This window comes from the organism of the source record quoted next, unplaced genomic scaffold (genome assembly GCF_019419815.1).
Source record: "Pyrus x bretschneideri cultivar Hongxiangsu unplaced genomic scaffold, Pyrus_bretschneideri_v1 Contig7, whole genome shotgun sequence".
Lineage (NCBI taxonomy): Eukaryota > Viridiplantae > Streptophyta > Magnoliopsida > Rosales > Rosaceae > Pyrus > Pyrus x bretschneideri.
Window position 1 is genome coordinate 6,832,129 of NW_025999809.1, and position 27,798 is coordinate 6,859,926.

General features: G+C 38.8%; 5 protein-coding genes, 1 long non-coding RNA gene and 1 other non-coding gene across 9 annotated transcripts; 4 read left to right on the top strand and 3 right to left on the bottom strand.

Moving 5' to 3' along the window:
* Positions 1–62: 62 nt before the first annotated feature.
* Positions 63–4,451, top strand: LOC103957304 (iron-sulfur protein NUBPL). The gene is made up of 8 exons (XM_009369448.3): positions 63–448; positions 563–683; positions 1,180–1,302; positions 1,833–1,930; positions 2,480–2,606; positions 3,134–3,219; positions 3,344–3,469; positions 4,008–4,451. Exons 1-8 carry the CDS (start codon positions 422–424, stop codon positions 4,167–4,169), a joined length of 870 nt encoding a protein of 289 aa, XP_009367723.2. The 5' UTR covers positions 63–421; the 3' UTR covers positions 4,170–4,451.
* LOC125472624 lies at positions 75–236 on the bottom strand. The gene has a single exon (XR_007254542.1). It is a non-coding gene; the product is annotated as a U1 spliceosomal RNA (small nuclear RNA).
* Positions 4,452–5,051: 600 nt separating the features above from the next.
* LOC103966309 lies at positions 5,052–6,926 on the top strand. Its single transcript, XM_009379462.2, has 4 exons — positions 5,052–5,515; positions 5,962–6,212; positions 6,303–6,594; positions 6,723–6,926. Exons 1-4 carry the CDS (start codon positions 5,126–5,128, stop codon positions 6,924–6,926), a joined length of 1,137 nt encoding a protein of 378 aa, XP_009377737.2. The 5' UTR covers positions 5,052–5,125.
* Positions 6,927–10,351: 3,425 nt separating this feature from the next.
* LOC103946016 lies at positions 10,352–13,707 on the top strand. The gene is made up of 3 exons (XM_048573700.1): positions 10,352–10,440; positions 10,662–10,708; positions 11,075–13,707. The coding sequence occupies exon 3, from the start codon at positions 11,164–11,166 to the stop codon at positions 13,462–13,464; it is 2,301 nt and encodes a 766-aa protein (XP_048429657.1). The 5' UTR covers positions 10,352–10,440; positions 10,662–10,708; positions 11,075–11,163; the 3' UTR covers positions 13,465–13,707.
* Positions 13,708–19,065: 5,358 nt separating this feature from the next.
* LOC103957307 (calmodulin calcium-dependent NAD kinase) lies at positions 19,066–23,452 on the top strand. Of its 3 annotated transcripts, none has more exons than XM_048573685.1 (8): positions 19,066–19,597; positions 19,727–20,217; positions 20,367–20,428; positions 20,548–20,769; positions 20,986–21,115; positions 21,588–21,910; positions 22,027–22,171; positions 22,520–23,452. In XM_048573685.1, exons 1-8 carry the CDS (start codon positions 19,588–19,590, stop codon positions 22,757–22,759), a joined length of 1,623 nt encoding a protein of 540 aa, XP_048429642.1. In that variant the 5' UTR covers positions 19,066–19,587; the 3' UTR covers positions 22,760–23,452. The 3 variants fall into 3 exon arrangements, with proteins under 3 accessions (XP_048429642.1, XP_009367728.2, XP_048429641.1); XM_009369453.3 differs by having other exon boundaries at positions 19,066–19,894; positions 19,994–20,217; positions 22,520–23,450; XM_048573684.1 differs by having other exon boundaries at positions 19,066–20,217; positions 22,520–23,451.
* On the bottom strand, positions 22,088–23,767 carry LOC125472368. Its single transcript, XR_007254292.1, has 3 exons — positions 23,707–23,767; positions 22,308–22,409; positions 22,088–22,229 (listed from the first exon to the last, which is right to left on the bottom strand). It is a non-coding gene; the product is annotated as an uncharacterized LOC125472368 (long non-coding RNA).
* A 1,936-nt stretch (positions 23,768–25,703) lies between these two features.
* On the bottom strand, positions 25,704–27,116 carry LOC103957308 (histone H1). Its single transcript, XM_009369455.3, has 2 exons — positions 26,780–27,116; positions 25,704–26,660 (listed from the first exon to the last, which is right to left on the bottom strand). Exons 1-2 carry the CDS (start codon positions 26,969–26,971, stop codon positions 25,965–25,967), a joined length of 888 nt encoding a protein of 295 aa, XP_009367730.2. The 5' UTR covers positions 26,972–27,116; the 3' UTR covers positions 25,704–25,964.
* Positions 27,117–27,798: the final 682 nt, after the last annotated feature.

The window sequence follows — 27,798 nt, forward strand, 5'->3', positions numbered from 1 at the left end:
CACGTAGGCCCCAAAGCCCCATATTGGTCTAGCTGATTTGTAGTCCAAAGCCTAAAGAGTTAAACTCAGAATTGGAAGGGGCCGCGCGAACGCAGGCCCCCACTGGCACAAATTATGACGTTGGCTCTCCCACGTTGGGGAGACCATAGGCGGGCACCCCTCCTGAGTGCAATGGAGGTCACCAACCCAGGCCATGGGCCTTCTTGATCACCCATTGACCCCGTCCAGGTAAGTATGGACAACGTTCCCTCCCCCTCCCCTTTTCTACTCTTCTTTCTCTCCGCCCTCCCCTTCCCTCCGTCGATGTGGGACTCAATCATTCCATCATCCAACAACCGACTCGAACTCTAAATTCTAAAACCCCCTCAAAACACAAAACACACACTCTCAGTCTATCATTTGCTGAAGAAGCTTGGAATTGATGAAGGGACTGCTCAAGTCCTTCACTGTAAGTCTTCTGCTTTGTGGGCATTTCCAAAGTCGTCTGCTTTATTTTATTTTGAAGTTTCTTGAAGGAGCTGATTGTGCTGTGTGATTGAATGCATTGTGTGTGTATGCATAGAGGGTTGGAGTAGGTGTTAGGGGTTATAGCGCGGCGAGGAAGGACCTTCGGATTGAGGGGGTTAAGCATGCCATAGCTGTTGCTTCTGGTAAAGGCGGTGTCGGCAAGTCCACCACTGCAGGTACCATTGTTTCTTCACATTTTTCGAGTTTTTACCAATATGGTTTTCGTTTAAGTGTTAATATCTAAAAATGGTTGAACGTTGTGGAGTTTTTGAGTATTTTAGCTTTCTGGGTTATGCGAAAATTACGTAAAGAGGCATCCTTTTTGTGATTACAGTGGTCTCCAGTAGGGTAAGTTTTCGGATTGTGGTGAGCTGAAGACTACGTTCCTGATCTTCTTTGATTATTTTCAGCTGTTTTGGTTAATTTTGTCATTAAAAGTTGAAGAAGACAATGGATTTTTTACCTTATTGGGTGCTGGAGTTGTGAGGTAGTTATAAGCGATTCCAATTTTGGATGGTAGAATAGACATCAAAGTTTAGGATTTACCATCTCACTGATTTCGCATTTTGAATATTTTAGTGTTGCAAATGAAATCTAATCTAATGATGTTCAAAATGGTAACTTTCTGATTGCTTATTCAAAACAACATATGCATAATGGTGGGAATTGCAGTTAATCTGGCTGTTGCACTTGCTAACAAGTGCCAAATGAAGGTTGGCTTGCTTGATGCTGATATATACGGACCAAATGTTCCTATAATGATGAAGCTTGATAGAAAGCCAGAAGTGACTGAAGGTATATGTTAAGTTAATTTTCTGCAGATTTCACTTAAGAGATGTAGAATTTATTTGGTTAATTGTAAGATTTGTTCTAAACAGAGATGAACTGGTAACTAAACTTTCCAATCAGTTTGAGTGTTTCGATTCCTGTACGAGTCTTTGCACTTCACATTTTAAGCAATATTACCTCTTCATTTTGCTAAACAGTCCTTCGGAAGCAATACGAGAATTTAGGTTTTCAAATTTTGTGATCAAACACGATATAAGGTATTAACTTCTGTGTGTCATTTCATAGTCAAGTCCACTTGTGGACTCTGCAGAAGACAAGTAATATAAACAAGTATCCCTTTACATTCGTCACACAGACACACTAGATAATGACTTCATGATTCTGCATCTTCTTTCACATCTTGTAGCATCTCTATTGTGAAGGCAACCTAGAGTAACTCAGACATGTTCAAACACCAGACATATACTCTCCTTACTATTTACTGATTCCATAATGCTAGACTGGAGAATATTAACATTATGGTTATCTTCTACCAGATAAAAAAATGATTCCAATCGAGAGCTATGGAGTCAAGTGTATGTCAATGGGACTTCTTGTGGATAAGGATGCTCCGCTTGTTTGGAGAGGTCCCATGGTATAACTTTGATATTATAAGTTTTATTGCTTAATTGTTTATTTAATTTCATGTTCCTTGCATAGTTTGATTGTTGGCGCTAACTACTAACAGTTAGTGCTGGTATGCAGACTACATCATTACCTTTTAAGAGATTTCATTTCCAACTACTGATATAATTGTCCTCATAATCATGAAAGAATGCAAATTAGTTAACTGAAGTGAGGTTCCTATTGAAATTTAACCAAGCTGGTACTTTTCTTGTGTTTGTGTGCGTGTGGACAAGTCTTCATATATAAACATATATATCACTTATTTATTAATTGTTAAATATTTGGTTGCTATGAGATTGAAATTATTGTGCTGGGGTTTAAGAAATTTTGTTATTATTGAGAGAAAGTAACAAAGCACCCAAAAGTAATAGAAAATTTGAAAAAATTAGAAAGGCCAGGGTAAAGATAGCATCAACATCACTAATTCAAGTCGGATAGCATCAACATCGCTTGTGCTAAGAATACTGTGCTGTTTCCATTCATATTTTCTCATGATTTTTTTGTTTAATTCTTGCAGGTATCTAGCGCTCTTGAAAAAATGACTAGGGGCGCTGACTGGGGAAATCTTGATATTCTTGTGGTAGATATGCCTCCTGGCACTGGTGATGCTCATATAACTGTATCCCAAAGGCTGCAATTATCAGGTAGTTGAAGAACATAACCACAAAATGCTTTGTATTTACATTCAAATTTCCCGCATTTGGTTTGGGCAGTATCTTCTTTGATAGCTGAGGTTCGTATCTCATGCCTCAGAATCTTGTGCAATCTTCGATCTATGTTAAATGCATTTAGCAAACTCTCAAAGTACCACAATCGTTTCTCCCACCTTCAGCCTCTAAATGTCCTGTAATGTTTCAGCATGAGCATGGTTGTTCAAATTGGTCTAATCATTAAAACTGGAGGACTGATTAGCTTCATTCATGAAACTGTACAATAGGCACAACTGGTAGATTTCATATAAGAAGGAACTTATATGTAAAACATAATGCTAGTATATTTATAGATAGTAAATATCAAAATTAAAATTTTCTGGTTTCTGAAGACATGCAGATTAGTGCCCCTAGAACCCCTCCCCCAGAACATCCGAGTAATATTCCAGTTTTACCTTTCCATTAACTTGGTTTCACAACCATCATTTGGTTTTCCATAACTATTACTGGTTTGTTGGTAGGTGCATTGATTGTTTCAACGCCTCAAGATGTAGCATTAATGGATGCCCGTAGAGGAATTAACATGTTCTCTAAAGTCGAAGTTCCTGTATGATTTTATTATTCTTCAGAACCCAGATTGTCTTTGGATATGTTTGCATTGGCATTGTAAGTTTGTGGAGATCATCAGTGACATAATTGTTAAGATAATTAAATTTGAATTGCTGTTGTAGATTTTGGGAATTGTAGAGAACATGAGCTATTTTAAGTGTCCACACTGTGCCGAATGTTCCTTCATTTTCGGGGAAGGAGGATCTCGTAAGACAGCAACTGAGATGGATTTGGAATTTGTTGGCGAGGTATGATTAGTCAGTTTCATCTGTTTCATAGTTTACTGTAATATCCGTAAATTCCTTTTAGGTTGCATCAGTTTGGGTCTCGATTCTTATCTTTTATCTCCTTCCTCTCCATCTCTCTTCTCTTTCACGCAGAGTCATTTATTTTCATTAGAGTAGGAGGGTAGAAATTTTAGATCTCCATAGTATTGAGACTCCTCTTGTCACTTTCTATAATCTCTGCTGAAGGCATTATGTTTTGCTGCAAACCAGATTTCTGTTCTTGCAAAGATACCATGAATGCCAATCTGCATAACATACATACCTCATGTTAGTTTAATGGAACCTGTATTCGATATAATTTATGAGTACCGTGGTGTGTCGCGCACACGCCATTTGAAGGAGCTTTCATGACCTCTTTTGTTTTCGTTTTTTCTCCATTGGATCCTATATTTATACAAAATTCACATAATTGGATTTTCTTTTTATGTACTCCAATAAGCTGAGATGAGTTGCACCTATGTTAATTAATCTTTCTTGATCAAAGTGCTTAATGTTTCAGATACCGTTAGAAGTGGGGATCAGAAAAGGCTCCGACAATGGCGTCCCAATAGTAATATCAGCTCCTGATTCTGACGTCCCGAAAGCATATGTGGACGTGGCTCGGAAAGTTGTAGAAAGACTGTCGAAGGAAGAACAATCCCGTCCACAGATATCCCTCTGATTCTGTGTTGTCCAATTCAGCAAATGAATGGAGTCTCTGCTGTACTTTCTGCACTAATGGCAGATTCCCTTGTTCATGCCTTTGTAATCTTTCCTCAGCATTGTCATAGAGTACTATTAGTACTTCGGACGAGTACCGCGGCAGTATAAAGTCGAAACAAAAAAACAAATTATCAGAAAACTCTTTATGCTATCGGCTTATAATTTATTAGAACATATTCTGATCATCTGAAACTTGTAGTGAGCAGAGCTATTGGAAATTCAAGTTTTGATGCATTTTCCATCTCTTAACATCATTGAAGGAAGAAACATTTCAGTGTACTCGGAATTCAAGCTGGTATATTAGCGCGTGCCATAAAAGAGAAGGGATACTAAAAAGTATAACATCTCTATACTTGTATTATTACATTTGATATACGGGCTTGTATTTTGAGCTACTGTATGAAGAGCAAGGAGGGGTATCCAGTTTTTGACTAGTGTCTCCAACCCATCATTTTCATGATGATGGAATAAGTTTCATTTTCTCAGATGAATAGGAGAGTTCAATTCAAAGGAACATGTAGAAGAATATGCATCTTCCACATGGACCTCTAATAGTGGCACCTATATCTTTCTAAACCACTACTATTAGGAAAGGGATCATATCCGAATTCCTTGCACCAAATCCAATAAGTTTGAGAATCCGGACTATTGAAATTTGATCTAACGGTAAATAAGGAGCCCTTTTAAAAGTTATGATAACTGTAGCCATTAAATTAAATTTCAACGATCCGGATTCCGAACTTCAATAGATTGGTGAAAAGGATCCGGAGGATCCCTTTCCAAAATAAAGCTAGAAGAACAAGTCAAACCCACTTGACTGCATCCAAATCATTTTCAATGTTTCCGCCATTTTTCCACCATCTCTCAGTTCTTCGCTTCCCCATCCACTCATAATCTCTCTCTCTCTCTCTCTGAATGCATCACTGCACCGTAACCCTGAAACCCCCACCTCCACACCATGTATCCTCCTCTCGCTCCCACCTGATTTTTCCCCCCAGCCCTAGGCTGACCAAATCCCAATCCCACCCCATCTTCGCGCCAATTTACATTCGTGCTCATTCCGTCTCCAACCGCACCGCCAGAGGGCTCGATGTCTCCGTCTCCAAACACTCCCCAAACGCCAGCGCCCCAAATGGCTCCCTACACGATTGGAAGCCGAAGAGCGTCGGCGTTAAAGACGTAGATGTCGCCACTCTCGGCAATCTCTGCGTGGATATCGTGCTCAATGTGCCCAAATTGCCACCGCCCGATGTCCACGACCGCAAATCTTACATGGACCGGTTGTCCGCCTCGCCGCCGGATAAGGTTTGCTTCTCTCGCAGCCTCTGACTATGCCCAAAAAAATCGTTCTGTAATTTAATTTCTTGAATTCTGTGCATTTTCTTTACAATTAAAATTTGGACCCATTTGATATTTTGCTTTAGAAGTGAAGTAAAAGAGTTGAATTTGTGACAGAGACTGCTAATTTCATCTCTCTAGCGCAATTCGGAGTATTTTATTTGTTGGGATTCTTTAATTTCAGGTTGCTTTGTGATCAAGTTTTCAACTTTCGACCCATTACAATGGTTATGGCTTTTGCTTCTTAATACTTTCGTTTCGTCGTAATTTGAGTTTTTAGTTTTTCCTTTTGTTGATGTTGTTTTGCATTGTGTAGTAGTTTCTATGAAGAAAAGTGTAAGGTACTTAATCTTATATGATATGCATGTCTGCCGATAAGTTTTCCGAATTTGATTATATGGTTTGAAAGGTAGCAATACTGGGAAGCTGGTGGAAACTGCAACATGGCCATAGCAGCTGCAAGATTAGGACTTAAGTGCATCGCAATTGGGCACGTGGGTAACGAAGTATATGGACAGTTCCTTTTAGATGTCCTTCAAGATGAAGGAATTAGCATGGTTGGAGTGAGTGACAACAATACCAATGTTGACAGTTCAAGTGCAACGTATGAAACACTTTTATGCTGGGTACTCGTCGATCCATTGCAAAGACATGGTTTTTGCAGGTAAATGTTTTCCACTTTTTGCTTTTCTTTTAGTAATTCCATCTTCTTTGTAAAGAACGGCAATTTGAATCGACCTGGTTTGTTTATCAGCCGAGCTGATTTCAGTAAGGAGCCTGCATTCGGTTGGATGAGCAAATTATCTGGACAAGTAAAGACAGCTATTAAACAGTCAAAGATTCTGTTCTGCAATGGTTATGGCTTTGATGAGCTCTCTCCTGGTGTAATAGCCGCAGCTGTAGAGTATGCTGTTGACGTTGGTACAGCAATTTTCTTTGACCCTGGACCACGTGGAAAAAGCCTTTCTGCTGGTACAACAGATGAACGAGAAGCACTTAACCTGTTGTTGAGGATGAGTGACGTTCTTCTCCTAACGTCTGATGAGGTTTGATGTATTGTTAACCATGATTCATCTTTTTTCTAGTTTATTCCATCTTATAATGTGCAAAGTTTTCCTTTTGTCTTGCTGCTTGCAACCGTCTAATACATTGTGATGATATTAATGATTTCCAGGCTGAGTCATTGACGAGCATTAAAAACCCAATATTAGCAGGGCAGGAGCTGCTCAAGCAAGGGGTGCACACAAAATGGGTGATTGTCAAAATGGGTCCAAGGGGTTCAATTCTAATAACTAGGTCAAGTATTTCTTTCACACCAGCTTTTGAGGTATCATTTTCTAACTTTACATTTTCTTATGACATTGTCGTGAACTTGTAGCTTACTTGTTTTATGAAATCATACTGGTACATATTTATTAATTCTTGCTAGATTTTTTTGTTCTACATCTAACTTTGGATCAAATTCTGTACATCTTGCTTCTTGTTTGCCATCATGCACACCATTTCATGCCAAAATCATATTTGTTAAATAGTTTTAAGCACAACATTGGACAAAAAAAAAAGCTATCAAAAGTGTTATACACGCTCGAGATGTCTGTTTGCTCTGTGTGCTCGTGCTTGTGTATGTTTGTTGTAGCTTGAACCTTCCTACAAATAAGAGTATTAGGTAGATCATATCTTTTGGCCAGAAGTAATTCTGCATTATAGAAGTAGTTTCATATTCTGCTGTATCCTGTTTGAATTCAATTCCAGCTTTCTTTATTGGCTGATACACCAATGGAACCTTAGTTGTCATGCTGAAATGTAACCGGTTAATGCCGTAGATACTGTTGGTTGTGGAGATAGTTTCGTGGCTGCGATTGCATATGGTTTTATCCACAACATGCCGATGGTTAACACATTAGCAATTGCAAATGCAGTAGGTGCTGCAACCGCCACAGGTTGTGGTGCTGGTAGGAATGTGGCAACCTTGGAGAAAGTAATAGAACTTATAAGGGCATCTAATCTCAAGGAGGATGACAAATTTTGGATTGAGTTAATTGATGAAAATTTGGGTGTCGAGGAAATTACATCGCTTTCAAATTTGGTCATCAATGGAAGTGATAACCGGTTAAATTGTGTATCCTTGCAGAAGGTGGTATCCGAATTGCTTCCTAAGCTCAAATCTGCACAGTTAGAAAGAAAAGTGTCTTTTTGATAGATCATAACAACGGTAGGTTTTTAGCAATTGGAGTTATGTGATTCTCTGGGTTTAATTACACCCTTGGGGTTCTTCTTCTATGAAATTGAGTACTTTCGGGGAAAACATCAGTTTTGAGCAGGAGTCGTTAAGCTTGCATAGCTTGAAGTTCATCTTGGATTTAGTGAAATATTGAGGGTGCTTCTTCTATGAAATTGAGTACTTTCGGGGAAAACATCAGTTTTGAGCAGGAGTCGGTAAGCTTGCATAGCTTGAAGTTCATCTTGGATTTAGTGAAATATTGTAGGTGACGGTATCGATTTGGTTCTTCTAATATATGCTTTGGCAATTGGCATGATATCGCTTTGCTTTCCAGCTTTCTGCAAGCATATTTTTTACTCTCCTGCGCGAAGATGTTTCATTCTTTGCACCTTTTCAACATATTGTTCGGGAAGTAATTTAACACGCTCTTTTTCTCCTCTTGCACTTTCTTGTGTGTTTCTGGCCCGTGGATTGAATGAATCAAAAGGGAATCAGGAGACAAGATAAACACGAGTATGCAGAAGGGAAAAAAGGGTGTGGCGATTTCATTTCCCAATTGTTATTGATGAGGCATCTTATTGGTGCTTTTCAGCCTGGTATGTGGTGTAAACAAAGAAAAAGTGAATCTTACATGTTATGGTTTTTCTGAAATTGCAAAATTTTTTGGCAGTTGGAAGGCAATTCTAGAGATTGATTGTCACTTTTGCTCTTCTTTATTCATACCACTTCTTCACCATGTCTTTTCATGCATGTCCTTTTTAAACGAGAAAAATCAGACCAAATTAATTACAAAAAGTGATTTTTGCACTCCCTTGTATACTTGGTGTACTTCCCCTCTTTTGTTCTAACGATTCAGTAGAATGAAAAGACATAATTGAGGAGATGGGTGCATAACGTAAAAGATGATTGTGAAAATCACTCTTCATAAATAACTTTAGCACTCCCCTTGGTTTTTAAGTGGCAATGCTATAAGCCTACGACCACAAACACATACTATATAGGATTTAGCATGACCAATTGAACAAGACAGATGAAAGTTTGGTTAGTTGGACAAGGCACTCTGCTAGACTTTTTTAACTCGAATTAGAATTGTCGTTCATGTCTCAAATGAAATGAGTTGAACACATATTTATATTGATCAATTGACTAAACTTTCAAAAATAATATTTTTTTTATATTTAATTTGTAAATTTAATTTAAAATTTTAATCTCTCTAATTTTATTCTTCAAAAAATATTATTAATAGTGTACGTGATGATAAACATTGACTCATCGAGTATGGTAAAAATTTAAAAAAAGGGATTTGATAGGTTTTTTATGTGGAAAAAAGGTAAATTACCAAAAAAGCCGAGGAGAAGAAGAGAGAACTACACAAGTGCCCCCGACTCTCTCCTAATTTGTAACTGCCCCTATTGGTCGTAGCCCTCATCTTCCACCAAACAACGCCCATACCACTCCTCCATCACCTCTTTTACTTTTATGCCCTCCCACGGTCCCACCCCAACTCAATTATTTCTGAACCTCTCTCTCTATCTTATGTGGGTGAAGATGAAGGCCCCCACACAAAATAAAAACTAATAAAAACACTTTTTTTTCTTGATATTTTAATATTTATTTTTATATGGTATTTTTTTCTTTTGAGAGAATGTTTTTCAAAAACACTTTTAGTTTATCACTTCTCTCTATTCATGATCGTTGGATTGAATAAATCAAATGAAATAGAAGACATGATTAAACATAAAAGTGTGAAAAGCTAAAAAGGTATGTGTTTATCATCTCTCTTTCTTTTAAATAAAGTGAAGATGTTTTAGTCTGAATATTGTAATATGGCACTAAGATTTATGTGGATTTTGTGATTGAATGTTATCGCATTTTTGTAGTTGTAGGTTCACCTACAATTTGTAATAAATTTAATTAAGACATTCTTTTATAGTAGTAGCGTTTACATAAACTTTTTAATAGACTGAATTATCACATTCTATAATAGTAAAGTTTACGCGAATTTTATAATGGACCAAGTTATCACGTTTGTTTTTATGTTATTTCTTTAAAAGAAAGCGAAGATTTTATAGTAATGTTACAAAAAAAATTCTAACATTTTTTATAGTAAAAAGATTTACGTGAACTTTGTAATAGATAAAATTATCACATTGTTTAATAGCAGTAGAATTTATGCGAACTTTGTAATCAACTAAATTATCACGTTCCTTTATAGTAGTAGATTTTACGTGAATTTTCTAACAAACCAAATTATCACATTTCTTTTATAATAGTAAGTTTTACGTAAATTTTGTAATATTACATTTATTTTTCTATAATAGTAAGATTTACGTGAACTCTGTAGTAGACCAAATTATAAAGGTTTAGTGAACTCTAATGACCAAATTATCACTTACCTCTTCATATCTACTTATTCTTCTAATTAATTAATTAATTGTTAAATTCTACAAAATCCAAAACAGGAAAACCCTACATTTCTCAAAAGATAAATGAAAAGAGAAGTGGGGGCAATATCGGAATACCAAAAAGTTGGACGCGAAAGGAAAACAGGATGACATAAATACCCTCCAAATTGGCTAACCCTAGAATTTGCCGAAGTCCAGTCGCTGCCCTCGGTTTGCCCCTGCAAAATTTCTGTGCCTTCCCCTTCTCTACCCTTCTTCCCTCTCAGGTTTCTCTCTCCCCCACCCGCCAAACTCAAACACTTCTCTCTCTCTCTCTCTCTCTCTCTCTGCTCTTCCTTTTCATGGTTTTCTTAGAAACAATTATTTATATATTTTCTTTTATTTAACTGTATTAGATGCAATCTCTACTGATTTCTCGTCCATCTCTGAAGTTTGTTGATTGATATTTTTTAAATTTTGATTAATTTTGTTGTTGTGATTTTTGCAGGTTCAGTTTGTAACTTCTGCATGAGCTTCTGGGCGGACTTTGATTTTGTAAGTTCCGACGCACTTCAGCTTTGTTTCTGTAAATTATCTGTTTGGTTGCTGAGAAAATATCAGAAGCTTTAGGATTTGTGAGTTTTAAGCAGCCTAATTAGAGTATAACGTAGCATGGTAAGTTTCATACTTCAGTTTAAAGCCTTTTTTAGCTTATTCGTTAGGAATTCCTGCACCAGCGGATACTGTGTGCTGATCTCAATCTGCACTTACTGTAATTTTACTGATTCCCGAATGAGTTTACATCAAAAAATTATATTTCGTAATGAAATGGTGCTCTAGATTGGACTGTGTGTCCGTTCTTTCGGGGTCCATGGTAAAAAGAACATAAATTTGATCCAAATGGCATTCTTTGTGACACAGGTCTACTCAGAAACGCAAATTGGGCAGAAATTTTCTGTTTTAAGTTCTGTGTTTGATTGTATTGGTGGGGGTTGGTTTTTGGACCTGTAATGGCGGACCATAGTTTGGTTCTTGGGCAGAATGGTGATCTGCCATTGAGGCAGAATTCACATCCGGGACGGGGGCTGAATCACAATCTGGTTCCGGGTCAAAGTCATGGCCTTGCATTGAGGCATGCCCCTGATCAGGATTTGGAATTAGGGCATGGTAGCCATGATGATAAGCAGGGTTTTAGACATCCCCATGATCATGGATTGGCTTTTGATCACACAAATGAACATGAGATAGCCCTTCAACATAGGCGCATACAAAATCTTGAAGAAGAAGGTTTGGAGTTGGAGCAAGATATTGGGGTTGAAGCTGATCAGGAGAATGTTGATGTCGATGAAAATGATAATGACCTTGCTCTTACTGTGGCGACTCATGAGTTGGGTTTATCAGATAATCATGCATTGTCATCGGTGGAGGGCCATGATCTTCACGAAAATTTGGATTTAGCAATGGATCAAAATCAGGAGATGGGTATTGTGCCTGACTCAGACATGAGTTTGCAGCAATCCCAGCTTTTAGATACTCCTCCTGTCCTTCAGTATCGATCTCATGCTATGACAACTAATCACCAGCTGGCTGTTGGGCAAGAGTTTCCTGATGTTCATAGCTGTCGAAGGGCACTGAGAGATGCTGCTATTGCCCTTCGCTTTGAGATGCAGACTGTCAAGTCTGACAAAACTCGTTTCACTGCCAAGTGCGCAACAGAAGGATGCGCTTGGCGAATTCATGCTGCAAAGCTGCCTGGTGTCCCTACTTTCACAATAAGGACCATCCACGAGGAACACACCTGTGGTGGAATTACCCATCTTGGTCATCAACAAGCCTCAGTCCAGTGGGTTGCAGATTCTGTGGAACAACGTTTGAGGGAAAATCCTAATTACAAGCCAAAAGAGATACTAGAAGAGATTCACCGAGTTCATGGCATTGCATTATCGTATAAGCAGGCATGGAGGGGAAAGGAACGCCTCATGGCAGCTGTTCGTGGATCCTTTGAAGAAGATTATCGACTCCTTCCTCAATACTGTGACCAGATCAGAAGAACCAATCCTGGAAGTATTGCACAGGTTTATGGGAGTCCTGATGATAGTTCCTTCCAACGCCTATTTGTTTCATTACATGCATCTATATACGGGTTTCTGAATGCCTGTCGACCTCTTCTTGGGCTCGATAGGACTCATCTGAAAAGTAAGTATCTTGGGACTTTGCTTTTTGCTACTGGGTTTGATGGAGATGGAGCTCTGTTTCCATTAGCGTTTGGGGTGGTTGACGAAGAGAATGATGAAAATTGGATGTGGTTTCTCTCTGAGCTGCGTGTCCTGCTTGAAAATTATGCAGAGTACATGCCTAGGCTTACCATTTTGTCTGATAGACAGAAGGGTATTGTTGATGGGGTGGAACTAAACTTCCCGACTGCTTTTCATGGGTTTTGTATGCGCTATTTAAGTGACAGTTTACGGAAGGAATTTAATAATCCTCTGCTTGTTAACCTTCTCTGGGAGGCTGCTTATGCTCTTACTGGCATTGGGTTTGAACAAAAACTTATTGAGATTGAAGCTATATCACAGGAAGCAGCCCATTGGATTAAACAAATTTCTCCTCGCCTGTGGGCAACAGCATATTTTGAGGGGACAAGGTTTGGGCAGTTGACTGCTAATATGGTTGAATCTATAAATTCTTGGATAGTAGAAGCATCTGGGCTTCCAATAATTCAGATGATGGAGTGTATCAGACGGCATCTGATGACTTGGTTCAACGAGCGTCGTGAAATGAGCATGCAATGGACGGGCATACTTGTTCCTTCTGCCGAAAAGTGTGTTTTAGATGCAGTTGCACTTGCTCGTACTTACAATGTGATTCGTGCAAATGAAGCCGAATTTGAAGTTAGAACCCATGAAGGATCAGTCACGGTGGATATTCGTACCCGTTGTTGTTCATGCCGTGGATGGCAGCTATGCGGGCTGCCATGTTCTCATGCTGCAGCAGCCCTCGAGTCTTGCAGGCAACATGTCTATCGGTTCACAGAGAGTTGCTTCACAGTGGCAAATTATCGGAAAGCCTACTCAGAGACAATTCATCCAATTCCAGATAGAACGCTGTGGAAGGAGATGGCTGGTTTCCCAAATGAAGGTAACCCGGATATTTGGATGGTTATTAACCCGCCAAAGTCGCTTCGACCACCTGGACGACCAAGGAAAAGACGAATTCGCACAGAAGATGGTAGTCGAGCGAAACGAGTTGTGCATTGCAGCCGCTGTAATCAGACCGGACACTTCCGAACAACTTGTGCTGCCCCCATATAGTCGCCAATACCCAAGCTGATACTGTGCAAAGAAGATATAGGCTTCTCTCTTTTAGTAGTGTCTTGATTTGTATCTTTGCGTGTTCATAGGCTTTCATTAGACACAGGATCTTCCCGTAGGCTTTTTATTTTCGGATGGTCGACGTCCAGTTGATGCTTCAGTCACATATTTCGATCGTTAATTAGCAACATAATCAGTTAATTAAACATTCGTAATCAATTAGTTCTATGAGCTTCTGATTTAGCGATAGTGTTGTTCATGTTGTGGGTTAAGCTTCACAATAGGCTAGCAATAATGTTGTTCTTGTTACAAATTATTTTGAAGTTAGCTCGAGACACGAGTTCTAAACCCTAAATCATAAGCTTTGGTTAGAATGACAACTCTAAACCATGAGTGGTTAACTCTAATTAAACCCTAAATGACAACACCAAACCCTACAACCTTTAAGATTCAAAAAAACCCTAGTAAGTTGGTTTATTTATTTTCCAGTATGTGTATTATACCAAACTCAGGCATTATCCTCCATATAACGAAGTTAAAAAAGTCAGACAAATTTTTTTTGGTTAAATAGCTTAAAAATCAATAAAAATTACTTATAAGATTCAATAAATGGTAAGACGGTTTTTTAAATCTAAAATATTTTCCTCACTTCATCTTTTTGTGTTCTTTCTCTTTGACATAGACCATTAAAGCTTATAGAAAATTCCAAATTGAATAAAAATACTTACAGAAAGTTCAATAAAAAAATCTCTTTTAAACTGTAAGATAGCTTTTAAAAATTTAATTAAAATAAGTAAAGAAAATTTCAACATAAAGCCTTAAATCTCATGCAGATTAATTCATGTATTTTATGTCCAACTCCAAGAAATTCTGCAACAAAATGAAAATGGAAAAAATGCCTACTTTGTGTGAGATTGTGTTTAGGTTTTCAAATACCAAGATGAAAGTTGGCACCACTTTTTGAAGAGAACATGCTCGAAATGTGGGAACAGAATGCCTACTCAGGAAAAGGGACTTTGACTTGTCATAAATCTTTCAAATACGCATATAGTATAGAGGTAATGATTCCATTAGCTATTGGTATTAAACTTGATTGTGATTTTTTATTTCTATCTTTCTGTTACGCGATAATATCACGGTTATTACAATCAGCGCTCTATGTTTATTATACTCTAAAGTTACTTGCTTAGTGTTTGCGCTAAACAAGTCGGTCGGTAAAAGAAATAAACTTAACTTTTCTTATTTGTAACTGTTGAAATATGAGTTGTTGAAAAAAGTCGTCTAGGGACTAGAGCGCTCGTCCTGATCAATCATAGAGTACTTAAAAAATCATGTAAGGCCTAATTGGAAAGTTGATTTTGATTCCAAAATATCTACTAAGGACTTTATTAGTTTGTAGTCAAGCAAAAATTATCTTAATAATTTGTGTACACATTCCTCTCTTTTCCATTGTACATAGATGTGTGGGCTAAGTTTGACTCAAATATGAAATTAAAACTGTTTTTGCGATTACAAATAAAACTCTTTGAGGGATATCAAGATTCCATACAGGAAATTATTTTCAAAGATACAAAATTAGGAAAATTTTAAAACTAGACTCCGAGTTAAGAATAATTATATTCTAAATTGGTTAAAAACGCTGCCACAAAATTTCCTTCTTGATATTATATATGCAACTGACTGACAAAAGATTTTTTAATATCTCTAACTTGTGACAAAATAGACCAAAAATATATATGAAATTGAAGCATGGATGGGAGATCTTAAACTTATGATCATCAAGTCAAGACAAAAATAAAATAAAATTAGGGAGTGCATTATGCATAATGCGCTTTATATTCCACTTTTCTTTTGTCCCTTTTTCCTTTCTGCTTTAAAATTTGTTGGTTGGTTGTCTGTAAATAGCTTTAACATACCGATCTGTGTTAAGCTTGGGATTTAAGCTTGGCATAAATCATATATGCATGCCATCATTGATAACTGAAGGTTCTCCACCTTCCGTCACCGTCCCTTTACCCAAGTGGCAAGCAAAAGACATATCCTTTGCTTGTGAGCTGCAATCAACACCAAGGTCAAGATCCTTGCATGAAAGCAACGCACCCTCCTCAAAACTATTAATCACTTCATCAATTATTAATCAATCTCAGTAGACCCAGTTACAAACTTTTAATCACAATATATAGAACTTGAGGGACATCAATTTAACAGACAATAAGAGTACTAAATCGTGGTGTTTGTACTGGTTTTATTTGTGCATATTTCGCTATTTTAGGCATTGTTGCAAGTTTTACATAAGTTGATTGTTAAAAAGCAACTACAAAGTCTGGACCATATACAATTATACATTGGCCTTTGCAAAGGTTTAGGGTAGAAGGCTTTTGAAAGTAGAGGGTAGCTTGTTCCTTAATCTATTTTTAAGTGCCTAAAGAAGCTATTTAAGTTGACTTTAAAACTATTAACTAATATATTTTCTTGAGGAAAGAGAAAGAAAATCCTGACAATTTCCTTTTACTTTGGATGTTTATTATTACAATTTGATATCCACAAAGAACCTTTGGCCAGCTATGTGTGAAATTGAAAGCTAGTTTAGCAGTATTAGTGTAGAAGGTGGACTCCATGCGTCATGTGACATGGGGAAAGAATCTTGTTTTCATCCTTACGTATATAAGGACCCCATGAAAATATAATGCATGGCCATATGAAATCTCTCTCTCTCTCTCTCTCTGTATGCCATCTCTCTCCTCTCCTCTCATCTCCTCTCCTCTCCTCTCCTCTCCTCTCTCTCTCTCTCTCTCTCTCTCTCTTAAGAACAGTTGTGGGGAATGTTGTCTGGTTCGAGATCTTTCGATAAAACTTGAAGATCGTTATCATCTGAATGATCTCGGACCAGGCTTCATTCCCCTCAACTTGGAGGAATATACAGTCTAGAAACATATCATGCATTAAAATGCAACGAAGAATTATACAGGTACATCAATTTGTTGTTTTAGTACACTACTGCCTAATGATTCCTGTTTGTGCAGAGAAGCTGGCTGCAGATTTTCAATCGTGGCCGGAATCGGCAACCGGAGCAACCCAGCATCAGGTGTGTAATGATATATAGTTTAATTCTTTCTTTTTCATGCTTAAATGTTGACAAAGATGTATAGTGCCGATGCGAACTGCAAATTAAAGCTTTCCTTCTGTCCTTTTCGTTTGTTTATTTCTTTGATGTTCTGATAAAGGATATAAAGATTTCTCTCTTCCATGCCAAACCATACCTTACAAGATAAGTCAAACCTAAATTGGAAGAAAGACTTGCATGAAACTGAGACGTTATGTGAGAAAGTTAAAACGTATAATGACACTAATAGACTTGATATATTGACACTTTGGCGGCCTCATTTCATATAAGTATATGCTCAGATTTACATGTGAAGTTCATAATTTCAGATCTGCTAGATATAGATAACTATATAGCTTCTCAATTGGCTGCTTGATATTTTTTTACTTTGTGAGATGAAAAAATTAAAAATAAATCATGTCCAAAAGAAAAATAATGCAATTGAATGTGGAGCATGAAGTATGCTGATACGAGAAGAATACAATATCAATGTCTTGAGAGTTATAAGTGTGGGTTCTGATTTTCATGTTGAAAGTAAAGGCTAGGTTGCAAAATAGGAATCAAAGTACTTATTTGTTTTGTGGGGCTTTTGATTGGACTTCAGGGGGATAAAAGAACCTATTTGGGGGGTTGAAATGAAAGATTGCAGGGAGAGAAATGGAGAGGGGGTGCCAGCTGCCTACCAGTGCGATCTTTGTCTGCTTATGTGTATTATATTCTCATCCATATGCTATCCTGACTCTTTTTCATGCAACATTGTAGGGTATTGTCTAATTTTCAACAAATTATGGCACGATGTGGATGGAGGGATTTCTTTTTCTTTTTTTTGAGAACTGGTAACTTCAAAATACGGTAAAATTGTTTGCTAACTGTTACAAAGTTTTTTAGAGAGAGAGAGAGAGAGAGAGGAGGGAAGGGAAGAGAGTGTCTGTTCTCCTTTTGTTGACATCCATCAATCCAAATTCATTTGGAAATGTTGTTTCCTTCAGAAACAGAAACTAATTGTATGTTTGTGCATGTTTTCAACCTTCATGCTGGATATCCAATTCTCCTCAAGAATGAACAGCTGATGGTACAAAGTTGAAGTATTGTATAAGTATGCAGACTTGGGCGTAGCCAAGTTGGCTAGAGGCTAGAGCAATGCACTCTACGCTATGCACCCAAGCTCGAATCTTCTTCTCCGCTAATATGTTAGAATATGGTTCAAATAAAGAAAAAGTATTCAACAAGTAAAAATATACACAGAAACATTCATAGACATACCCCTCACAATATGACCCTCATAGAACAACTAGTAAGGCCAGACTCTCAAACCATTTCAGTTCGGCTTTTTGACATGGGGGTAGGTGTTGTTTCGTTCTATAAATAAATGGAAAATATTTTGAGGTCATAAAAAAGAATGAGAACAAAAGGCTCGTAAAGTATCGCAGCAGAAAATTTTAGTGAATAATTTGCAGTTCTTTTATTTAATTCTCAACATGAACATTTGACAGAATTTAAGGTTTTCATGAAGTACAAACAAGTTTAATATCTGTATTACAAAACTATGGAGTAGAACGGGAGGCGGACTGATTACAACACACTCTTCGATCATGTTCTCTCATACTTTGACGAAAGATTAACGCTGAAGCGACGTTCATAGAACAGTACCTTTCAGAGGTAAACTTCTCTTCTTCTTTGACACCATGTCATAATCTGCGAGACCAGGAGAAAAATGCAACTTCGACATGCATGCACAAGCACGCTGCACTAGGTCTTGTTTCTTTGCAACCTTGATTCAGGGGAGTCACACGCGCACTGCAGTTGAATGCATCTTCAATCCTTTACTCCATCGATGTGATCTCCTCTTGTACAGACCCCCGTCACCCCACCACTGAAGATTTTGTTTTGAATACAATAACGATCAGCCATTTAAGACCATAGCAATGCACCTTCACATTTTGTAACTTAGAAGATAGCATCAAAAAATTTGAAAAACATTGTTCTTTGGAAGATCTATCTCATGTCTGGTACTGTATGGTTTCACTCTGCAAGAACTCCGAATTATTCTCTTGAATCAATAGTCCTTAGGTGTTTCCATGCCCCTTCGAGACCCCGAAAAATGAACAACTTCCTTTTCTTAGGAACACATACAAGACCTTTACCATACCATTGAAGCGGGGTTGGTGCCCACCATAGCCCAAAGCTGACTCCCTCCGTTCTTGATACGAGCTGAATCAATAAGAATTGTAATAATGTCACGATCTCATTGAAAAATTTCTTACTTGCAAATTGTATGAGAAATAAATGCTTTGCTACTTTAAAATAAGAAATAAATTTAATCGGCATTCTTAAGACATGCATTATGATATTATTTGTCAACAATAATTTGTTAAATTTAACATAAAATGCATAAATAGATTAACATGCCTACCTTTTGTGTGAAAAGCATTAATATACATAATGGATAACAAGCTAACGATTATAGAAAAAAAAAAAAATGTGTACGCTTCTTTTTTTTTGGGCTTTTGACAAGGCGAATACTCTATATCATTTCTAACTTATGACAGAAAATTTGAACTCAAATGCAACAAATTTCGAACTGATGTAATTCACCTAGGCAAAGAAAGTGAATGTTTTTTTTTTTTTTTTTGCTAATAAAGAAAGTGAATGTTTGAAATTCTTAAAAGTGGGGAATGTATAATTGCTAAAAAATACTTTAGTTTATAAAAGTGTTTGATGAAATAAGATTAGTTGGCCATTAGTTGGCCTATGCCATGTTATATATTTGATTATTCCATTAATAATATTATTATTAATTGACTAACAACGTTCTCTCAAAAGATATTATCGACGTGCGTCACCGCTCAATAGCAACAAACTATCACGATTAACATGCAACGACAAAAGCACAACCAAATCCCAAATTTTCCTTCATCTTTTTCACAATCAAATCAACAAAAACAAGAATATAAGCAAAAATAAATAAAAATATTCATTCATTCTTCAGATCTGAGCAATTTTCCTGGAATTTGTAAGACATGCAGAAAGGTAAGAATTATCATGCAACAAAGCTAGTCAGCCTCTTGATATTGGCCTTTTCCGTCGCTCTTTGCTTCCATCCTTCATGCAAAAACCTCTCTCATTTTTCGTTCCTCATCACCTCTCCATTTTCTTCAGATCACACCTTCACTCAGATCCTTGTAGCCTCCTCAATCGGCATCATCATTGCCGCCGCGCTGCATTACCGCCTCCGAAAGCATAAGGATCAGAAGGTCATCCCCCGCCTCAAGGTTTCCGACTCGAACCGCGTTCATCACAAGCTCGAGAGGTTCCCCCACTACGTAGGTAATGATAACATGATCATCCGCTTATTTTCCGTGGCCTTTGTGATCTGCAACGTGTTTGTGATTGAATATTTTTGGCATTGTGTTGTTGTGGATGCAGCTAGGCAGCTGGGATTCAAAGACAGAAGAGAATGTCCACAGCTCTGCAAGCTAGCCACTGAATACATCAGAAAGTTCGAGGGGTTTGAGGAAGATATCTACAACTTCTTTTCCAGTGAACCGGATGCGGATTCTCTGTTTGTGAAGCTCGTCGAGGAGTTTGAGAGATGCATCCTCAGTTATTTTGCATTTCACTGGAGCCAAGCTGATATGATGATTACTCAGGTGATTAAGATCAAAAACAAAATATATGGATGATAATGTGATAGTGTTCATGATGCATTTTTTTTTCCATAAATTAACCACACGATGTTGAATTCCGGTGATTTATTTCTCCGTGGAACTGAAAGTAACAACAATTTATAAAATTTCAGATCTTGAGCTGTGATGCTGAGCCCAAAAAGAAGCTCAAAAACATTGTCATGGCGGCAACCAGGTGGGAAATTTATTTCTTTTTGGTAGGGTATGTGCGTGCGTGTGTTAATAAGACATGGCAATTGATATGCAAATATTGAAGTTTACAGGAATACTAATTACCTGCAATTTGTGATACAGAGAACAGAGATTCGAGAGAGTGACGAAAAATTTGAAGGTGGCTAGAGTTTTCACTAACTTAGTGGAGGAGATGAAGGCAATGGGACTCGCACAGCCGGATGACTCAACGTGCACAGAGGTGATGGCTCCGGTGGCTCATGCTGACAGAAGTCCGGTCCTCCTGCTCATGGGAGGTGGAATGGGAGCAGGAAAGAGCACTGTGTTAAAGGACATTCTCAAAGAGTAAGTATAATTGAATGCAAAATCTATATAAACCAACTTCTTTTGGAAAACTGTTGGGTTTCTAAGCTTATTCCATATGCGGATCATCGTCATTACTAAAATTTTCAAGCGAAACTTTATTTTCTTACCAGCTGAGGAGTAATTTCGAAATTAATGAACACGAAAAATAAAGTGGAGAGAAGCTAACATAGTATTTTTGGATGAAATGCGTTACAGACCATTCTGGCACGGAGCAGCGGGGAATGCTGTAGTGATTGAGGCAGACGCCTTCAAAGAATCAGATGTCATATACAGAGCTCTCAGCTCCAGAGGCCATCATGACGACATGCTTCAAACCGCTGAACTGGTATATATCAACTCTCTCCTCTTTCTCTCTAACTTCAAGAGCAGCATCATCACACTTTTCCCGGAAGTTCCCCGCAGATAGCATAACCCATAAAATTGACGTATAGAAGTAATCGCTGCACGTAGCTTTTTTATTGTCTGAGTTATATTACCTGAAGGGGCATCTGATTACAGTGCATCTCTATCCTTGATCTGGATGAAGAGTTGATCCTTCACGACACGAATCTAAACAGGCAGTACTTCTCTTAACCACACTGACGTAGGAGGATCTCCAGCCATTGCCAGAATCCTTAGGACAGATGATTATATGAGGCCTTAAAACTTTCGATATGAAGCTACCTTCAAAACCCAGAACGCTACCCACTTATCTTCTCTACTTTCAGCGTCTCTGTTTCCTGTCTCTCTTACAATGCTGCAGTGGAACTTTAGATGCACAGAATTTACTCAAAAACTGATAAAATAATGTTAAACAGGTACACCAATCATCTACGGACGCAGCATCATCCCTCCTCGTCACAGCCCTTAATGAAGGGCGGGATGTCATCATGGATGGCACTCTCTCTTGGGTACCATTTGTTGTGCAGACGGTAACCATGGCCAGAAATGTTCATCGCCGTCGTTACCGCATGGGGCCTGGTTACAGGGTGAATGAGGATGGAACTGTCACTGAAAACTATTGGGAACGACTTGACGATGAAGAACCAGAACAAGTAGGAGGCAGAAAGAGAAAACCATACAGGATAGAGCTCGTTGGAGTCATGTGTGATGCTTATCTAGCTGTTATAAGAGGCATCAGGTAACATTTTATGTCAAAGATATCCTATTTTTCTTAATTCTTTTTTCTTTTCGCTCTCAAATTTGTGGCAAGAAAAAACATTGATGCATGAAATTGGGCATTCTCAATGACAACAGGAGAGCTATCATGGTTCGAAGAGCGGTGCGAGTAAACTCACAATTGAAATCCCACAAGAGATTTGCTAATGCATTTCTAACATATTGCCAACTGGTTGACAACGCGAGACTGTATTGCACGAATGTACTGGAAGGCCCGCCTAAGGTACGCCTGCTACCCTTCTTTTCGTTTATCTTCCTTTCCAATAAGAAAAACCTGCAGACTTTCACATAAGCAAGCTCAACAAGGACGGACTTTCTTGGTTAAAGCTCGGATACATAACATAATAGTACAAACTTACAGTTTCCTTTGATGGCCTTGATTTCTACATCTCCTAGCCTCGGAAATCATAGCCATTGCACCCTGAACCCCGAAACATGTCTGATGAAGCCCAGGCATCCATCTGAATTCAAGATGTATAGAATGAATATACTAGTCAATGATGGATATAGAGCACGCTTGTAGCAATCTAAACATCACATATGTGATACTGAGATAGTGATTTTTGTGAAGTTGATAGGATGGAAAGACAAAGACAAAACATTGCTCGTGGATCCAGATGAAATCGATTGCTTAAAAAGGGTAGGCAGGCTAAATGACACAGCGAATTCCATATACGAACTTTACAAGCGCCCTAACCCAGCTTATGAAACCGGGTCAGTCTGGAAGGACATTGTCTTATCACCTTCAAGATTAAACATTCAAAAAGAACTGAAGTACTCCATTCAGAAAGTCGAAAGATTGAAACAATAAACCAACGGTCCCAGCCAGGTAGCATTTTAAACTTCTTATCTTCACAGCTCAGAAGACGGGAGGAGACATAGCAAAGGATTGGAGTTTTCCATATTTGCAACCAGCAAGTGTTTGTCAGTGTTGTAGCAAAGACGAGGAGCTTTCTTGGCTGTTTTGTATCAAAAATGAGGAGCATAGTCCTAAGGTTTATATATATAGAAGGTGAAGATTTGAAGGTCAAAATTCGGATTTATCTTCATAGATGATCATAGGCATATATATATGAGATTGACAATGTCTGATTTCCTTGTTGTATGAACTTCATTAGGCCAGTTTAGAAAAGACGTTTCCTTTTTCCTTATGTTTTCTGTTCTGATAAACCTAAACTTACCCATAACATAAACATACAGTGTAATCAAAATGAATTAATGACTTTGAATTCAGATATTCCAGGACGTACTGAGTAGTGAAATTTTTTTGTCATTCAACAGAGAAGAGTGGTAGCGAAGAAACTATAAGAATTAACTGAGTTCTGTATTTTTTCGGTAAGAACAAGTTGAGAAATGAGCATTCATACAGTTATATCCAATATAATCTATAGCAACGCAACTGCGAAATCAAAACCTGCCTTAAATAAATCTATAGATCCACAGCTAATTGGCAAATAATTCCACTCCAGATGGTAACCTAGAGTTGCTTAAAAGACACTGTCCGTTCCTAAATGGCAGTTGCATTGAGGAGGGCATTAGAAATTTAGAATGTAACCAAAACTACATAGCCATAGCGTAAGGAGAAAGAAATAATCCGACCAAAAACATTCGTATCTTCTAAACCAGTAATTAATGCTACTTTTTGTGATTCTTTCTACTATCAGAAGTCATAGGAACAATGATTTTCGAAGCTAAAACAATGCATCTGATGCATCAATTGAAAATTTAACGTACAGTACAGATGACAGAAACGAGTACCTGCCTGATATCAGCCAGCTACTTTCAATGTTTAACCTGCATTTGAGACTGAAAACCTGCACTCCATTAGGTAAAAAAATAAAAATAAAGAGTGAGCGCTCTCAAGCCAACTTCAACAGTAAACATGGTTAAACCTTAATGGAGACAATGGTAAAGGACATGCCTGCATGTGTTTCTCTACTCCTTGGTCGTCGACTCATCAGCAATAACTCTTTTATTTTGGTTGGCATTGTTGTTTCACAAGTCCAATGAATTCGTTCACACATCTGTTGGGTAGCTTGTGAACAAAACCCTCCACCAAACAGGCAACATAAGAACTTCTCCATGAGTTCATCCAACAATAGTAGAACCGAATGCCAAACCTCTATGTTATCTCTCTTCTCCAGTTGTCTAAATTTTACTTCCACCAAACAATTTTGTAAATTACACAACCCAGGATCTAGTTATCAAGAGTTTGTTGTAGTTGAAAACTAGTGTGATGTATGAAGAGTTTGTTATCAAGAGTTTGTTGTAGTTGAAATCTAGTTATCAAGAGTTTGTTATCAAGAGTTTTTCATGGCATTAAAATCGCAAGTATATCAATCTAACCAGAATGCTGAAAATGGAATTGATAACAAAAAATGGAAACATGAACCAGAAAAAGCAACTGCATAAGAATGAGGAAAGAAATTCTGAATAACATGGAGATTGGACGGGAGTTTAGAGAAACAAATTACCAGCAACAGAACGTGTAACTGAAATGGAAACTGCCTGGGAGATTCATGTCTAGGTCTCAATCTCTTGAATTTATCACCTCCATGGTCTATAAAACAAGGTACGCGCATCGCAACTTCTTCTGGCATGAAGAATCATCATGGATAAGGAGGCCTTGTTTTCTGTTCATTTCAAGTTACCGCGGTGATTGGAAGTAAATGTTTTACTTTCTAGAATTCCAAATATTAGAGGGTTTTCTATTCTCATATTCATAAATTCTTTATCCTGAATGCAAGAAACGAGATTGAACATTAGCTTACTGAGCATTTTCAGGTGGAAGGTGCCCAAAACATATCAGGGTCACGCTGCCACTACTCAAAAACACCAGTGTAGCAAGATAAAAGTTATGAACTCCAAAGCAGACGCAATATTAGAGTGATGCTAGAACTGACAGAGATAAATGGGAAATATCAGCATTCCACATCGGAATCATTCTCAAACCCAACCACCTCCTTGTTTTAGCTAAACTAGACCTATTCCTCAATAGCATTCTACTCAACTAGGTTACGAAAAGAAAGACTTAAATAGCATTCATTTGTTCATATAAAGCCCTGGCATAAGGAGGCGCTGCAAACTGCACAGGGGTCGCGCTAGAATAGAGGCCACTAGAGCAGGGGATGCGTTTTTACATGACTTGTTAGAGGAGATGATGTTTGTGAGTTGAAACTCCGTCGCACCTGGTTTCTTCAACTCCCAACCGCCTAAATTGTGTGCTTCGCCTCAACAACTCGGGTATGGTTTCAGTAACTCAGTTGTTCCATTGTACGGTATGATTTTACTCAAAAGATGATTCGATGTTGGTATCCCAACAACCATCTCATGTTATGATAAACATCTTCTGTGTCTATGACTATGAGATGGCACTGACTCCCAACCCTACTTATTCGCGTCATTCATCTCCAAATCTCGGGCACATATCAAAAGATTTCTCTCGCCCAAATTCGTTTCTACCATCTTATCAGGCGGTTCACATGTCTACATTCGTGCTGTTTGAAAGAGTATGCATTCAATATCGAATCGAAAAGCAAACAATTTTAAACGATATTGGAGAAGTCGAGATCCAGTTAACAAACAACCGAGAGAGAACCAACCACAGTTATTGAATGAGGTTTGAATTGAAGTCTACGCAAACAGATGTTAGGCGCTTACCAGGCAGGCTAGCGTCAATGAAACGCCGTCGCTTCCTTTTTTCAGATCGCTCACGCCATTGGAATATACACACAACAATGCTAAAATGCGCAGGGTGGAACACGACAACTCATCATCTTCTCTATTTCAACTCAAATGTACTGAAATTTGTTACAATCCATTCCCAAACTGTGTCCCCCACAAAACCCTAGACCAAAAACAAAAGAAAAGATCGATTTTCAGGCAGAAAATACTCGAAAAAGGAAAATTAAAATAAAATCCGGATTATATATTCTTCCTTTTCAAACTGCAACGACGAAGAGATTTACAAGACTACCCCTACAGACCCACTAGACTCTCTTCCTCTCTAAACTCTCTCACTTTCTTCCTTTGCGAGCTGGAGCTTTCTTCGCCGGCGACTTCACGCTTCGTGGCTTAACGCTCCGAGCCGGAGCTTTCTTTGGAGTCCCCGCTTTCTTCGGGGCAGGCCGGGCGGTCGGAGCTTTCCTTCCGGGAGATGACCTCGTCAGTGTCCTCGCCGCCTTCGCTGGCTTCTCCTTTGGCTTTGGCTTCGGAGCAGCCGCCTTGGGCTTGGCAGCCGCAGCTTTTGGCTTGGCGGCGGGGGCTTTAGGCTTGGCAGCGGGCTTGGGCTTTGCCGGAGCAGCCGCTTTGGGCTTCGGAGCAGCAGCTTTTGGCTTAGCTGCGGGTTTTGCCTTCGGTTTCGCCTTAGGCTTGGCGGCAGCAGCCTTTGGCTTTGCCGGAGCTTTGGCAGCTGGCTTTTTCCCTCCCTTAGGCTTGGCAGCAACAGCTTTTGCCTTGGGCTTAGCGGCGGCCGCCGGCTTCTTCTTCACCGGAGATGCAGGCTTCGGCGCCGAGGACCTCACAGGCGGGAGCTTGAAGGAGTTTTTGACCTTGACGATCTTATTAGAACTCACAAGCTTCTTCAAATGGAAGAGCAGAAGCTTCTTGAAGTTGGGCGGCAGCTGCTTTTGCTTATCCTCGATGAACTTAGTGATCGCGTACTGGCTCGAACCAGTCCTCTCCTTCAACGTCACAATCGCGTCCTTAACCATCTGCAGACAACAAAATTGAACCGGAAAAATAAGATCGGAAACCCTAAATCTCGAAACTTGCAGAACACGAATCGAGAAATTGAGAATTCGAATTTTCGAATCCGCGAAAATGCGTTTACCTCTTCGTACGGAGGATGAGCTGGAGCGCTTCTGGGCTTCCTCGGAGCGGGCGCCTTCTTCGCCTTGGGCTCCTTGGCCTTGCCGGTCTTGGCCGCCGGTTTGTCGGCCGCCGTCTCGGTGGTGGCCGGCTCGGGAGGAGGATTCTCGACCGTCTCGGTCACGACGACCACGGTGGCTTCTTCGGTCGCCATGAACAATTCGAATTTTAGGGTTAGGGTTTGGAAATAAAGGGGAAAGGGAAGAGGACTGGAATTTGAAAGAGGGGAGGGAGATCTGGATCGACCGGCAATGTACGTGTGTGTCAATTCACAGGTAATTTCGTTGTGTGAGAAGATGACGGAAATTGGACTCTTTAAATAGTCAAGTGCCTGAGAAAGCTGGGCGCTGATTGGTCGACAGGACCAGCACGAGGATCGCTGCCTTTCGGAAATTTGAATGTGGGCCTTTGGATGAACCGTTGTGGACGGTTGTGGATGCTCTGGGTGGGAGAGGTGTAGATGGCTGGGTTTGGAAAATGAGGTGTTCATTCTTGGTTTGGGTGTGCTTTTGTGCTCAATTAATTTGATCATATCTTGATATTAACTTGATGGATTTAATTGAAATTTTTTTCACCTTGTAGGAAATTATCTAAGCTTTCCAACGAGTATTTTTTCCTTTTTTTCTGAGTTCGGGTTCGGGATTTATTCGAGTTTGAAGCCACAATGGTCAAGATTAGGGTTTTTAGTGATGTTATTGTCGTCTCGAGCGATTTTCGGAGAATGCTCGGAACTTAATCCGGATTTTTTCACCTCACCCAACACAAACGTAGTTAAGGAACACGTCGGTTCAAGAATCGTAGAAATCCGACTAGATTCGGGTATAGAAATGTGGATCGGAACGCAAATGAAGTTGCACAAAACTTTTGCTCATTGTGCAAGGGTGTGACATATTTCATGTGGTATGTATCCTATTTGTAAAACATCAGATGACCTAACAAATTAGGACTAAATCTTCACATTCTATGACATCAAAAGTGATC

What these genes read in the sequence shown, in the direction of transcription:
- LOC103966309 (XM_009379462.2), top strand. Translation starts at nt 5,126, where the DNA reads ATGCATCACTGCACCGTAACCCTGAAACCCCCACCTCCACACCATGTA. An exon ending in CAAAGACATGGTTTTTGCAG is followed by an intron (nt 6,213 to 6,302) that starts GTAAATGTTTTC and finishes TTTGTTTATCAG; the next exon opens with CCGAGCTGATTTCAGTAAGG. An exon ending in TTCTCCTAACGTCTGATGAG is followed by an intron (nt 6,595 to 6,722) that starts GTTTGATGTATT and finishes AATGATTTCCAG; the next exon opens with GCTGAGTCATTGACGAGCAT.
- LOC103957304 (XM_009369448.3), top strand. Translation starts at nt 422, where the DNA reads ATGAAGGGACTGCTCAAGTCCTTCACT. An exon ending in GACTGCTCAAGTCCTTCACT is followed by an intron (nt 449 to 562) that starts GTAAGTCTTCTG and finishes GTGTATGCATAG; the next exon opens with AGGGTTGGAGTAGGTGTTAG. An exon ending in ATTTGGAATTTGTTGGCGAG is followed by an intron (nt 3,470 to 4,007) that starts GTATGATTAGTC and finishes TTAATGTTTCAG; the next exon opens with ATACCGTTAGAAGTGGGGAT.
- LOC103957308 (XM_009369455.3), bottom strand. Translation starts at nt 26,971, where the DNA reads ATGGCGACCGAAGAAGCCACCGTGGTCGTCGTGACCGAGACGGTCGAG. An exon ending in CTCATCCTCCGTACGAAGAG is followed by an intron (nt 26,661 to 26,779) that starts GTAAACGCATTT and finishes TGTTGTCTGCAG; the next exon opens with ATGGTTAAGGACGCGATTGT.
- LOC103957307 (XM_048573684.1), top strand. Translation starts at nt 19,588, where the DNA reads ATGCAGAAAGGTAAGAATTATCATGCAACAAAGCTAGTCAGCCTCTTG. An exon ending in TTAAAGGACATTCTCAAAGA is followed by an intron (nt 20,770 to 20,985) that starts GTAAGTATAATT and finishes AATGCGTTACAG; the next exon opens with ACCATTCTGGCACGGAGCAG. An exon ending in TACTGGAAGGCCCGCCTAAG is followed by an intron (nt 22,172 to 22,519) that starts GTACGCCTGCTA and finishes ATTTTTGTGAAG; the next exon opens with TTGATAGGATGGAAAGACAA.
- LOC103946016 (XM_048573700.1), top strand. Translation starts at nt 11,164, where the DNA reads ATGGCGGACCATAGTTTGGTTCTTGGGCAGAATGGTGATCTGCCATTG.